The 14277-nt window shown below is 54.4% G+C and overlaps 4 protein-coding genes across 4 annotated transcripts; 2 read left to right on the forward strand and 2 right to left on the reverse strand.

Annotated features, from left to right (window-relative positions):
* Positions 1-243: 243 nt before the first annotated feature.
* On the reverse strand, positions 244-1491 carry LRP88_06816 (guanine nucleotide-binding protein subunit alpha; the record flags this gene model as incomplete). The annotated part of the gene is made up of 4 exons (XM_083243353.1): positions 244-287; positions 336-892; positions 941-1283; positions 1374-1491. The coding sequence occupies 4 exons, from the start codon at positions 1489-1491 to the stop codon at positions 244-246; spliced, it is 1062 nt and encodes a 353-aa protein (XP_083100577.1).
* An 8012-nt stretch (positions 1492-9503) lies between these two features.
* Positions 9504-10421, forward strand: LRP88_06817 (Smr domain-containing protein; the record flags this gene model as incomplete). The annotated part of the gene is made up of 3 exons (XM_083243354.1): positions 9504-9537; positions 9650-9747; positions 9852-10421. The coding sequence occupies 3 exons, from the start codon at positions 9504-9506 to the stop codon at positions 10419-10421; spliced, it is 702 nt and encodes a 233-aa protein (XP_083100578.1).
* A 378-nt stretch (positions 10422-10799) lies between these two features.
* Positions 10800-11603, reverse strand: LRP88_06818 (uncharacterized protein; the record flags this gene model as incomplete). Its single annotated transcript, XM_083243355.1, has 1 exon — positions 10800-11603. One exon carries the CDS (start codon positions 11601-11603, stop codon positions 10800-10802), a length of 804 nt encoding a protein of 267 aa, XP_083100579.1.
* Positions 11604-12742: 1139 nt separating this feature from the next.
* Positions 12743-13818, forward strand: LRP88_06819 (chromatin associated protein KTI12; the record flags this gene model as incomplete). Its single annotated transcript, XM_083243356.1, has 2 exons — positions 12743-12748; positions 12817-13818. The coding sequence occupies 2 exons, from the start codon at positions 12743-12745 to the stop codon at positions 13816-13818; spliced, it is 1008 nt and encodes a 335-aa protein (XP_083100580.1).
* Positions 13819-14277: the final 459 nt, after the last annotated feature.

Here is a 14277-nt window from a genome sequence, read left to right on the forward strand (position 1 = left end):
ACAAAGAAAGGGAACCAAGGTCGACCTGGGGCGCAGCCAAAAGTACTATATCTGGCGTGATGGTTGGGGCGATAAGAAACAGGCGTCGACCAAGGCCGCGCCGTCTGCCCCGAGCTTCCGGCCCAATGGTATGACGAGTACAGTGAAGAAATCGTGAGCCATGTCCCCGTGGCCCATCTAAGCAGTGTCGTTATTAAGATCGAGGGTATTCGTGTTTTTGTAACAGCAAGAAAAATAAATCATTTAGATGAGACCGCAGAGACGAAGGTTCTCCTGGATGATGATGTCTGTTGCGCGTTAGCAGGGGATCGCGTTATTATTCTAGATAAACTCACCATTGACGGCAGCCATGACGAAGCGGATCTGGGTGGTATCGGTTGCGCAGGTGAAGTGAGTGTAGATCTGCTTGGTCTCGTGCTGGTTCAGGCTGACGAAACGGTTCAGGATGTAGTCGCAGGCCGCAGCGTAGTCGTCGCCACCCTCGTAGTCGGGGAAGTAGTTCTTCATGGGGCTGACAGGCAGCTTCTCCTTGAAGCGGTCGATCTTGTTGAGGAACAGGATAATCGACGTCTTGATGAACCACCTCGAGTTGCAGATGGAGTCGAACAGGGTCAGGGCCTCCTGCATTCGGTTGACTGTCTCATCTTCGAACAGAAGCTGATCGTACTCGGAGATGGCGACGAGGAAAAGGATGGTGGTAACGTTCTCGAAGCAGTGAATCCACTTCTTTCGCTCGGATCTTTGACCACCGACGTCGAACATTCTGTAGGTGAGGTCACCGATGATGAACGTGGTCTCGGTGATACCAGTGGTCTTGACACGCGACCGGAGGACATCCTGATCGTTAGGCATGTAGTCGGGGGCCGCAATTCGCGCGATGTTATCAAAGTAGCTATTCATGGTAAGCGAGGCGCAAGGGGTCATTGAGAGAAGCACATACTATCGGGCGGAGTCGTTCAGCTGATACTCTCGCGATCGCTTAAAGCACTCTTGCACACCACGATCCTTCCACAGGGCCTCGATGGCGCTGCCAACCTCTGGGGGCAGAACGTCGCCCTCAATCTGAGCGGGCTGCATGAAGATGGTCTGGACGTGGTACTCCATGCGCTGGTCCTCGAGAGGAAGCTCGAGCGACTCCATGGCCTCGAGGATAACGCGCATTGATTGGACGGTGTTGCTGAAGATGATCTCCTTGAAGGATTCTCGCTCATCACGCGAGTAGCCACCCTCGTGGATGAGCTTCATCTGCTTGAGAATGGTAGACTTTCCGGATTCACCGGCACCTGACGCGACAGGTTAGAAGCTGTTCGCATGCGAGAGGATTGATCGGAGCGTCGTCACTGGCGATGCGGTCGAATGGATAGAAAACATACCGAGAAGAAGCATCTTGATCTCGTTTCGCTGCATCATCTTATCCCTCTTGAGCTGGTTCTCAATCTCCTCGTTCCGGGCCTTGCCCTCCTTCTCCTCTGTGCTCATTCCGCAACCCATTGTGACTGTGGTGTGGCTGTCGCCTCGACGATGCTAAACAAATGCTTGAATGATGAGATGAAACGGGACGACAGGAGACGACGCGGTGTTTACGTTGGTCGTCGGGATCGCGCTGGTCTGGCTGGGACGGCCGGTGTCAGTGATAACGATGCTCGCGAGTCGTGGGTAAAGGAACGACTGGTAGGCGATGCAACAAGATGCGAAGGGTATAGGGAGAAAAAGAAAGAGGAAAGAGATGAGAGGAAGAAGCGAGACAAAGCGAAGGCGAGGTGAGGTGGAGTGAAGGAAGAGAAAAGGAGATGCAGAAGCAGCTTTTGGTGTAGCGCAGCAACTGGGGGGAGGAGGCTGCAATTTGGGGCACGACACACGAGTCGTGCCAACAAAGGCCCAGCCCGGGGCGGAATCTCTCGCGCCTCCCCTGGACCAGGGGGGGAGGGGCCCGGCCTGGATGAGGTCGGCCGGGGGGTGGAGAAGGGGGCGTGTGAAGCGAGCGAGCGAGCCTGGGGAGCGTGCGCGCTATGGATATGGATGCTATGCTGTGGTGATGGGAGATGGGCCGAGGAGACGGAGATAAAGCAGTAGCGTCGTGGTTTGGGCCTGTTGACGATGGGGCAATGCGATGGAAGGTGAAGATGAGAGGAAGAAGGACAAACTGACCTGGGGTCACGTCCTCTTCGCAATGATCAATGTCGACTGATTAATTGATTTGATGGGTGGATGGATGATGACAGAATACGGTTGACGAGGGCGGCAAATGCTACTTTTAGGTGGATGACGGGCGATTGGTGTTGATGCGCAACGCAACGCAATGCAGCGACGGGTGGGCGGATGGACGGATGGGCCAAAACTCCCGGTAGAGGAAACCCTAAAAGAGCGGAGGACTCGACAAGGACCTCCTGTAGTTGAGAGTTTGGAATTGGAAAGGAGGGAAAGAAACAGAAGAAGAGGATGCGAAAAAGAAGATGGATGGCCGGGGACACCGTGAACCTCTAGAGGGGGGAAGTGGAAGGGAGAGGCGTGGGCTGGGCTGGGTTGGCTTGATGGAAGCAGTGGAGAGAAATGACGGGAGGTACTCGACAATTGCGGCAAACTCGCATGCATCTGCATGTACCCTTTTTTCTGTCAGCAGCCAAAACACCACCCTCGAGGTGCCATCCCATTGGGTCCAAGCTGCTAATTCATTTACAGCGAGCGAGATGCTGGTCCTTACTGGCCGCCCCCCAAAGATTAGGTCATTCCCGTTAATTATTAGAGTGCTGGGCCACTGTAGCTGCTGCAGAGATGCTAGCGAGCGCGATGTACCTCCGCTTGCGCCAAAGCGGATGGCCGCCCAGAGAAAAAGAGCCAAGGACCTAGCAACCTTCAAGGGCCACCCTGGGGGACGCAGGCGGATCCTCCAGGGACCCGACCCTCAATGCACTCCATTATGGACTGCACCACCAGCCATCAGCGCACTTGAAGGAGATTAAGAATGAAGCCGAAGGGACGCCAGTTCGCTACAGGAAACCGTCTAAACCTGGGCCTGGCTGGTCTACAGCACCAGCCTCGGTACTGTACCCGGACTCATGACCTGCACCCAGTCTAGCTCCAGGTACCGCGCCAGGCTCAACTCATCCGGGGTCTTCTAGAGGTATACATGAGCCTCTGCTCTCGGCCGGGTATACAGTGTGCATCTCCTGAGCGCAGCCCTGAGCTCGGGGCCTCCCCCGTCCACTAATGCCAGAGATGCTTCCACTGGACCCCATGTCGCGGTCGATCCATCAATTGAGCTGCAGAGAAGCCCTCACTGGTTGCTGAGCCAGAGAGGGCCTCTGCGCTGTTGACGCACAGTGCTGTTGATGTGATGCTTCTGCTGCTGTTGCTGCACAACGCGCATCTGCGCCTGCGTCTTGCCCTCTGTTCCACCGTTTATCTGCATCCATCCTCGAGGCTGTGAGAGTCTTGCTCTGCGAGGAGAGACGCAGGGCGGGCGAGAGGAAGCGAGGAGGACGAAAACAAGGGGGAAAGCCTTGTGTGCCAGCGGGCTTTTGGGGGCGCGATACTGCATCCCAGAGAGAGCACACAGATGGAGACACGCGCAGATACCCAAGACCTCGTGAACACGACACGACACGATTGCTTCAGCTTCAGCAGCGGCCATGTCCGAGTTTCTTGCTCCTTCTCATCAGTCCTCTTCCGGGGGGCAAGCACCAGCACAAGCACCAATTCTAAAAGCTGGCCCACGGTGGAGAAATGGATGGTGCCATTTGCTTGGCTGGTGGATATGGATCCATGGATGGAAGATGGCTTTCCTGGATGGAAGCAAGCATCTGAGCGAGCCGGTCTCGTCAGCTAATCAACCAACGTCCCTGCGCCGAACCGATTGGCAACTGGGCCTTGCGCCCGCTAATAATAAGGGGACGCACGATACAACACCTTCCATCTTCCATCCATCCATCCATCCATCCATCCATCCCTCCCCATCGCCGCTTGCAGAACAACTTGGCTTTGGTGGCGGGTGGAGAAGCTCATCCCACTAGACGGTCAATCCATGACCTGTCCCCCTGGGGTATAGCGCCGTCCCCTTTCAGCAGCTCGACCAGGGGCAGGATGATCATGAAAGGCCATTAACAGAATCAAGAGAATGTCTTGAGAGAAGCGGATGCCCGGAAAGGGTCGTTGTTGTCGCGCTTCTTTCCTCTCTCTCTCTCGACTCTGTCGCAAACTCGATGCGGCAAGGCGAGACATTGCAGTTTGGCCGCCCTGCGTAGAGACAACCCCATTCAATGTCTTGTCCACGCTCGAAACGAAGTAAAAGTGCAAAAAGAGGTACTTGGCCGGGGCGCGTGGGCGTGTACCTTGGACAAGGACATGACGGTGACCGTACTGTACGGAGAAGTGATCCGCAGGAAAATAGGGGGTGTGAACTGTGGAGTTGTTCCAGCTTTCTTTCTTCGATGCACGACGGCTAAGGCTGGCTCGGTTTTGGAGAGATGAGCAAGATGGGACATCCAGCCAACCATCAAACACAAAGGCCTTTGAGTCGAAACGTCGTCCATATTGGGATCCTCTCCGTATCAGGTTCCAAACGCCCAGACGAGATGGTAGATGGAGTTGCAGCTGTCTCTCGAAACAATGCATCAAGTCACGTCAACCTGGTCCGTTGGGACACTCTCAAACAACGGCAGCCCGCAGCAGGTGGCATATCTGCTGGGCGTTATAAGTGCCCTGCCCTTAACATGCGGTCGTAGGTTGCTTCTGTAACCTCCCCGCCTTGCCTGACGACGGTGAAGCTTCTCTCTCTCGGGGAACTGAACTGGTCGTCCGGTGTTGCGATTGGTCAGCTTGGACAGACTCAAAGCAACAAGGGCCCTCTGTTGCGAAACGAGACTCTAGAACCGTGTTATTATCGCCCTTGCCTTACATTACTCGGGGTTGCGCTCAAGGAATAGACGGTAGTAGTCACATCATTGCCAAGGTTGATACGCGGCTGCCGACATGCCGTTGCAGGCCCCCAGTAATCACTTACAGTGCATGGCCTGTAGATGTTCGTGCCTCGATTGATTGCTTCTTCAAGAAACACATGTAGACAGACACCCACAAACAAAGCTGAGAGACAAATCTCGCTCGGATGGTGGCATCGAGGCTTTTCCGTGCCGCTCCCGTCACCCAGTCCAGCCGCGTCTATCCCATTGTCTCTGGTTCATGGGAATCTCTACTTCCTGCCGTCTTCCGTCACGGTTCGCAATTAGAGCTTGGAGGTCCTCTTCCCGTGAGCCCACATCCATAACCAGATGTTCGCCGGCTAACGACAACCACGCTCTCACACACGGACCACTGAAGCAAGCTCCTTGCCTCCTGACCGGGGTCTCCCTGGCTGATGGATCCCCTCTCTGGGTCCTCTCGTCCTCCGTCCCAGGCGCTACCAAAGGGGGGATCGCCCGAGCGCGGCCGGGGTCGGTGGTGGTCCATGAGATAGGTTGGTCCACTAGCAGCAGTGGCCGGCAGAGAAGCAATCTAGAAGGGGGCTTTCCTCCATCTTCGATGCGATCCTCATGCACCATCATCCCCGTTTCATTGCTTTTTCTCCATCTGACCTGTTCGATTTGAGGATGCTGGACTCTGTCCTTGGGTGACTGACGTTTTAACTGCTGACACCTGTGAGTGATGGGATATTTAAAACAGAGGGCTGACGTGCCATGGATGATAGCTCTTTGGTAGGGCGTGGTCTGTCTGTATCCATCTGCGGCATGTACTGGTTGTTTGTCTCGCTGACGCCGAGGCTACTGTACCGAACAAGGCTCTCTCAATGCAGAGAAACGCCACACATGCGCCGTGCGACACTCAATTCGTGACACAAGGTGCGTCCCGTGTCTCGTCGGGGTTTAAGTGGTTCTCTCTTGTTCAGCATAAACCCAGACTCTGGTGAAGGCATTGGATGGGAATTGTAGCAGAACCAACAACAGAAATGGGCCCTCAGCCATCCGTTACAGCATGGGGGGGAACCTAGCGAAGCTCTAAACAAAGTCCTGCCTGCATATTTACCGGTCTCCGGAACCTGGCAAGAAGCTCCATCTCGCGTCGATCAACAACGGAGCCGCTCAGGGCCAGGGGACTTGTTCGTCTGGCTTTACGCGCATCGAACAACCAAAGCCTTCTAATTACATAGTTGCAGCAGCACGTATGTATTGCTCACGGGTTCCATCGACGAGTTTACTGCGATCGACAAGACGGACTATCGCGGAGAAGACGGCTTAAAGATGATCTACCAGCTTCAGCCAGCCTCCCCATCGTCCCTGTCAGTTCAAACGGAGGAGGAGAACGGCACCCCATGTCAGGGTTTCTCGGTCACTTTGAGGAGCGGCCTGAGTCAAGCATGGTGGACTGATTGGCCTCTTCGTCCCATCTCCGCGTCAGTCTGTGCTGCCAGCAGATGATGCTTGCTCGAGCAGACGCCACAGAGAAACCCCCCTTCCCACGGGAGAGGCCCCTCGGCGATGCCTTCTCATTGGCGTTTAAAGATTGTTAGTGGACGTAGAAGCCCGCAACGGCCCACTCGAGGCTTGGCCGGTGGTGATCAGACCTTCTCCTCCGATGAGCGTGTCTGCGGTTGGCCTCTCTCTCTTGTTGCGCTGCAGAAACGGGAGCAACAAAAGAACAAAGGATCTCTCCACTATGATGGACATTGTCTGTCGATTTGCAAGACGCGCCCTGTTTTACTGATTGTAACGGTATCCTTGCTCCAGATCTCCGGGCTCCGGGCACGCGGAGTTGGAGATCCTCATCTCCATCGCCGGCGCTCTTGGGGTTTGGGTCACGCTACGCGGGCGCGCTGCTGCGTCCGTTTCGACCGCTGATACTCTCTGCTTACTGCACTATGTACACTGCGTCAACGTTGGATTGCATTTGCCATCGAGTCTCCATCTGGGGGATAGATCCTTGCCTTGCCTGTTGTAGATGGTTGCATACATAGACTTCTATTTCAGCAACTTGAACGGTTCCAGCCCTCAGACCCCCCCAAAATCTCGCCTCAACTTTTCCGATTAAATAAGGCAATTTCACCAACGCCGAAGCTATTCAGCCTTGAACAATGTGGCAGTGGAGACTGCGATTTTCTAGACCCGTTCCTCAGACAGGGAGGCCACATGGCACACGTTCTCCTTTTTCGATCCGCCATGCCATGTCCTCATCTTACCAGCCTCTGGGCAGGGAGTGTGTGTGATATATCATCAAACGCTCTCTCACTCTCTAAAACTCTTCTGCGAACCCCCCCTTGGACGTCATGGGTTGCACGACGCATCGAGAGAGGGAAAAAAACGGGTGCTAAGACGTGCGTCGTACCACACAATGCAGCAGGCCGCTAGGTTTGAGGGACACGCATATTTTGTTTCCAACTGCTACACCCGCCAGTGTGTCGAGTTGATGCCGGACCTGGACGTCTTCTGGCCCTGAGTGGTCAGTCGCTCTGGCATCCGTATATGCCGTTCGTGCGTGTTACGGCAGATCTGATACTAGCGTCCATACCCTGATAGCATAGACAGCTACTTGTGGGTGAAACGGAACATGTATCGACCTTTTCTCTCTTCCAAGGGAATCCCAGGTTTGGCCTCTCATCTCCCCATTGAGAAGTCGTGTGTAGCGCCATCCAAATCAAGCAAGTTTCATCGGCACATGACATCTACGACATGGAAGCCAAGTATGTTCAACGCTCATCCTGCCTGTCCCATACTATGATATGAATTCCACCTCCATGGTTCGGATCTTTTTTTCCACTCTGCTCACGCTTAACCAGGTCACTGGAGCCCTGGAATTAACCATGGTTTACATCTTACTCCGGATTTTGATCCGGGGTGTTTGACATACTTTCGGTATCCCCGACGAGATGGCTCGCACCTTGCCTGAAGGGGTGTTTCAAGTCGACAAACCTCTTGCCTCGGGGGTGTCTGAACCGAGCTATGAATCAAGGCAGACTGGCGAATCATACAACATGCCAAGGGCAAGGTTCAACGGCATTAAAATTGTCGTCGTCCCGGCGTGTCTAACAAGCTTCCTCGGGTCGTGATTCGGTTTAGCAAGTTGCTTGGGGAAACCTTGTTTAACTCCGATCCAAAGCCAGAGCGGCTGAGGCGGTTGAGCCATCGCACGAGGTTTCTGAGCATGGAATAGAGACAAGAGTGAGTCTTGTTCCAGGCCCAGCCACGACTCAGCTCATGGAGAGAGCAAACACGAGACCAAGCCCAGAGCTGCTGCGTGGCAGGGACCCTACCAGTATCTGACACGGGAGGGATATTGACATTGGTTACTGACAGGCATAGGATCTACCAAGTGGCTGGCTCTCAGCAAGCCACTCCACTTTTGAAGTTGAGATTGCCAGCTCGAAATACCCGGCAAAGGCAAGTTTTAAAGAAGGGCTGCTGCCGATCAGGTTATGCCCAGGGGTGGGCGAGCTGCAGTAGCAGCATCAGCAGCATCCAAGCGCCGGTTATGGTCAAGGCGTCTTTCTGCTAGGTGGCGTGCGGGTCGGATTCCGCAGTTTGGGAATGGAGGCTGAAGGAGGCTCGATTTGCTATCAACCAAGTACCGATCTGCCACCTGCCTCCCACGGCATAGGCATGAACCGAATTCTTCTTTTGAGTTTGGATCCTTTGCGGGGTGCCTCGCTCCGGTGACCTGGCCTGGGTTCGGGTGGCTTGAGGGCTGGCTTGCATGTTTGCCGGCCGCGAGGCTTTAGAGTTTTCGAGACATGGGATGCTTGGAGGTTGGCGGCAGTGGTTTCTTCAGAATGGTCGAAGAATTGGGCTGGCTATTCATGTCTTTGTTCAGCTGTTTCAGGCGTCGTGGAAAGACTCTGCCAAGAGACGGGTTGGCAGTTGGTTGTCAACCGTCTTTTCATGGATGCTTCTGTAGTAGCTTGGCACTGGCACTATTCGAAACAACTATAAGGAATGAAGAATAATGGCCAACGTAGTAGTTGAGTGGAGTTGACTTTGAACTGAATCAGTTGTAGACTGGATGAGGTTACATATCCAGTAGCTCGGGTCAGATTCAGATCCAGATGGATAGATTTATGAGATCCAGCTAACATGTTCCCTCCCGTGCTTTGGCGTCTATAGCGGCAAGCTGCTATCCCAAAACATGGGAGTTGTCATTTAATTAATTCTCTGTAATGGATGGATGTTGTCACCTACCGTCACCTCACAGGATGGATACTCCCACCAACAACGATGGAAAATGTTGCGGCAGTGCAAGCCGAGGCGCGGGCCGCCAGAAACGCCCGGAGGCCCCCTGTGCTCTTATTACTGGGCCTCATTAGGGACGGTATCCAACTGGAATCCCCCAAGTCTACGCCCATCTTGGCACTATCTTGGCGGCGCCACCACCACATTTCTGTCCACCTTGGATCTCGAAACCCCAACCCAAAGCATTGTTTATTTTTTGATCTGATAGGGTGACGGAGACGTCTAGGACGCTACCGGGAGCTGAACTGGAACGAAGGAGCCCATAATAGAGCTGGCAATTCATTTACTCCCATCATGTCTATTCCCATGCACCGGCTGGGCGGTCGCGGTACGTCAATGCGTTTTGCGCCGGAATGAGAGGGCGTCGCGGTGTAGCAGAGCTTCATCTGAGATGAGCTGAGGGCTGGAGGCTGACCCTGGGACCTGACTAACTCGTGCAGCCTTTGCCCACGATGACGATGACATTGAGCAAGAGTACGATCGCCTGAGAGACTTGGCGCGAGCCGAGGCTGAGAAGCGCAACGACTGCTTCGCCCGCGTGAGTCCCCATCTCCATCCCCGCGATGCGCCGCGATGCGATGCGCATTTAGCACTGCTACCCTACCTTACCCTTGCTTAACCTGAGCTGACCCTCTTGTCCAGTCCCGCCAGGCCTATGAAGACGGCGATGGCGCCGCCGCAAAGGAGCTCTCCAACGAGGGCAAGGCGCACGCCGCCCGCATGGACGACTACAACCAGCAAGCCTCCGACTTCATCTTCCGCGAGAACAACGCCGACGGGCGCGTCGAGCCCGACGCGATCGACCTGCACGGCCAGTTCGTCGAGGAGGCCGAGCGCATCCTCGAGGACCGCATCCGCGCCGACCAGGCCAACGGCCAGACGCACCTGATCGCCATCGTCGGCAAGGGCAACCACTCGAGCGGCGGCGTCCAGCGCATCAAGCCCAAGGTCGAGGAGCTGTGCCAGGAGCTCGGTCTGCAGTACCGCACCGATGAGGACAATGTCGGCCGCATCATCATCAACCTCCAGGGTGGTGAGCCGCTGCCGCCTAGCCATGGGGGTGGCTACTCGGGTCATCACGGTGGTCACCAGCAACAGCAGCAGCATCACCAGCCTCAGCAGCAGGAGAACGACGAGGTTGGGCAGTTTGTCGAGAAGCAGCTGCCGTGGCTCCTGCAGAAGCTGGAGAAGCACTGCTGTGTGGTTATGTGAGGAGTTGGGGATGCTACTACGAGCTGTCCATTGTGGACGACTTGTTTGAGCTTGTTGAATATGTCAATATTCTAGGGGCTTTAAAGTTACGTTGGAGATGTCTAATATGATCTTGTACATGCAAGGCATGGCACATGGCCAGCCATCTGGAAAAGCATAGAGGACTATAGATGGAGGTATGAGACAACGGATAGTTAAGCATTCATGTATTCAAGATACCAAGCAAACATTGGTTTGCACTCTATTTCAACACAAGTATTTTCTATATCTATATCACAAGTCCTGTAAAAATCGCACTCTGAAACACAACGCTTCACAACCACAGTCGTATATCATAAGTTACCATGTCGTGGCCATCTATCCTCCATCTGATCCTGTTTATACTCTCTGAGCAGAGCCAGTCGAACCGCGAGGCTGCATGGGGACCTCATCGTACTTGGCCGGCTCAGGCACCTTGTCGAGAGTGAAGCCAACAGCCTCACAAATGATAGCAACCATGATCTCCATGATGACACCAGCGCCAAGGTACGCCCAGACCGTCTGCTTGTGACCACCCAGAATGAGAACACAGGTATAAGCGAGGCGAACAATGACAAATGGTAGAGATGCAGTGATGGCAATCAGGAGACGGTGCTCGCCCTGGGAGATGTAGCCCTGGTTTCGGAAGGCGAGCACGGTCTGAAGCACAAGGAGTACCATGACGACGATCATGAGGACAACGCCGACCTTGCTCTCGGTGCTGTACTGGATCTTGGGCGCTCCGCCGTTGAGAGTGTAGTTGGAGTTAGAGCCACCAACAGCGAGGAGGATAATGGCAACCAGCATCAGCAGCTGGATGGCGCGCTGGTGGATTGGCTTCACAACGACATGGCCCTTGCGGTTCATCGAGTCGAAGGAGCGGCTCAGGAGGCCCAGCAATGTGAGGATCAGAGGACCAAGACCGATGCCGTTGAGAGTGAGCCAGCCAATGTAGAGGCTAGTGTTGCTGGGATCATTGACAGTGGCGAGGAGGAGGGAAGATCCTATGAGACGGGCGAGGGAGAGGATGACGAGATAGAACCAGCCGGCGTTGCGACCAAAGCCATGGTTCTTGCAGAGAACAAGAGAGCCGATGAAGATGAATGCGTAGATGACAATCTCAGCAATGGCGATGTTGTCGTAGTCGTTGAGAGGGCGGGTCATGATGGCGGTTAAGGTTTGGGGGGGTTGAAGTTGCGAACTAGAGGCGTATGTGATATTGTGCTGGTGCGCCTTGTTGGTTGATGTGGCGTTTAGACAGTTGGTCTTTGAAGGTTCAATTGATGATGAGGAGATAGAAGCAATGAGTTTGTTGCTGTCTTGGTCTTGGCTGCAGATGATATCCCATCCCAAGCCATGGACCGAGCCATATTTATACACTTTCAACCTCAGTCTGTTGCATGCTCATTCAAGGCATCTCAGCATCGCCTCAGACCCTTCTCCACAGCCCAATACCACATCCATTGAGTGATAGACGATCCATTCAATCACAACCTCCCGTTGGAGATAGGAAACAACAAGCTTGGGAAGGCTGAGCGGCAGCAGTCGAATGAAATGCCAAGTCCGGTTTAGCGGGGGCTTTGCTCCCCGTGCTGCATGGGTCGAAGCTGTAGGGCTGCCCCCCGTGCGAGTGCCGGTATCCGTGGTCTTCGGGGCCGAACCACGGCCATGATCTTGTGTGGTTGAAGCTGCAAGAGGTGAGATTTGGTCGGGTAACGGCACGTTGGGCGCTTTTTCGCATGAAGGGTTTCGAATCGGATCCCCCATCGGGAAAGGTCTAGGACTGGTAGTCGACGAATAAGAGTTTTAGAGTGTTGCTTCAGTTTCTCTGTTTCATGTAGATCGGATATCGATGATAATCTTTGCTTGATTCGATGATCGTTAATTGGAAGCTAATTCTTGTGGTTGACTCTATCCATAGGTATCATGGGCACGTCGAATCGACCAGGAGCAATAGGGTAGTTGAGATAAAACAGTCAACAACCAGCAAATATCAATATCTTGCTTGGCGACGAAAAATAATAAAACAATCTTGTAGTTCTAAACATTCGAGCCATGTGTAATAAGATTGACAAGTTGATAATATTCGTACATAGCACTTTGTGCCTTGGGTGGGCCACTTTGACTGAACCACAGTGACGTTGGTCCGTCGGAAAATTGTCCATCGACAACTCCAACCCCACCAACATTCGCATTCGCTTCGCAACGAGAGGCCTCACATCGACGAACACCCCAGGCCAAGGTCCATGCTCAATCATTTCGGCTGAACTAGTCCTATCAAGCCGCGTCATCTGTCTGAGGCGATGCCCGTATGCCTTCTCCATCTCGCACCATCGTCTGCTCTAGGTGATACCTCTTCGCTGACAATTCCCACCAGCTCGTCATTGTATCTGGACTGCCCACTTCGGGCAAGTCCACAAGATCAAAGCAGCTCTACGACTACCTCGAGAAGCGTATTGTCGACTCCAAGTACCGTCTACACCTCATATCCGACGAGACCCTTTCCATATCCCGCACCGTCTACGACCTATCACCAGAGAAACTCCCCGCACATACTCGCTCCGCGAATGCCTCCGAGAAGGATGCCCGGGCTGCGCTATATGGCGCCGTGAAGCGCGTCCTCAGCGACAAGGACATCGTGATTCTCGACGGACTCAACTATATCAAGGGCTGGCGGTACCAACTGCACTGTGAGGCCAAGGCGGTCCGCACACCAAGTTGTATATTGCAGATTGGATGCGGGGTGGATAGGGCCAGGGGTGTCAACGAAGAGAGGCTACGACGAAGAGAAGCTATAGGAACCAAGAGCGCAGAGGAGACCGAGGCCGCGACTACTGATTCCACCGATGTCGATACCGCAGAGCCATACGAACCGAGCAACTGGGACAACCTCGTCTTTCGATACGAAGAGCCCAACCCCATGACCCGCTGGGACAGCCCCCTCTTTACACTTATCTGGGAAGACGACGAGCCGCAAACCACAAAAGTCTTTTCCGACCTCTGGGATGCCATCGCAGGCGAGGCGCGCAAGGTAGTCCGGCCGAACCAGGCCACGGTCCAACGCGGTCGTGAGGCCAGCGGCGACTACCTCTATGTGCTGGACCGCGAGACGTCGGACATCGTGAAGCGCATCGTCGAGGCACAGCGCGAGGGCGACGACGTTGACGAAGTACGGATACCATCAGGCTCAGGCGAACTCACCGTGCAACTACCAGCAGGGAAGCAGGTTGGCCTGCCACAACTGCAGAGGCTGAGGAGGGCATTCATGGGGTTGAACAGAGGGGGCATTGGGCTGGAAGCTGTGGGGGACATGAGGGCGGCGAGGTTGAGGGAGACGTTCGTGACGTATCTCAACGATACGTTTGAGAAGGACGAGTGAGGGAGGGCCGTTTCCTGCTGAAGGTCAAGGCCGTACTATCGCGCGACCGAGCTGCCATCACCTCCTTCACCATGTGTGCTGCTTGAGAAGCTCAGAGTCACCGTGATGCTCCATATTGCAAGCGCCTGGCCACTCTGTTCATAAAAGCCAGTGTTAAGGATGCTCTCGGCGCGTCTTTATCAGCTGTCTGAAGATAGGCGTGCGCACATTAGGGGCTCAAGCCATCATGATACCCATGCCACGATGCATAGAACGGCGGATGGCCGATAAGATGTCGTGTCATGACAACGACCCGACCTGCTGTCATGGACCTGCATCGGAAGTTCAAGGCTTTTTGCCTCCAAGCTGAAGGACCTACCTCTGTTGCCGCCATATGCAACCCGACGAGTCAAGACGTTTGACTGAGGGCATTAGCCTGGCAACACTGACTCGTTGGGTTAATAGAGAATGTGGCTACTG

This window comes from Fusarium phalaenopsidis (genome assembly GCF_050370095.1).
Source record: "Fusarium phalaenopsidis strain FUZ10S chromosome Unknown contig_32298, whole genome shotgun sequence".
In the NCBI taxonomy this organism is placed as follows: Eukaryota; Fungi; Ascomycota; class Sordariomycetes; order Hypocreales; family Nectriaceae; genus Fusarium; species Fusarium phalaenopsidis.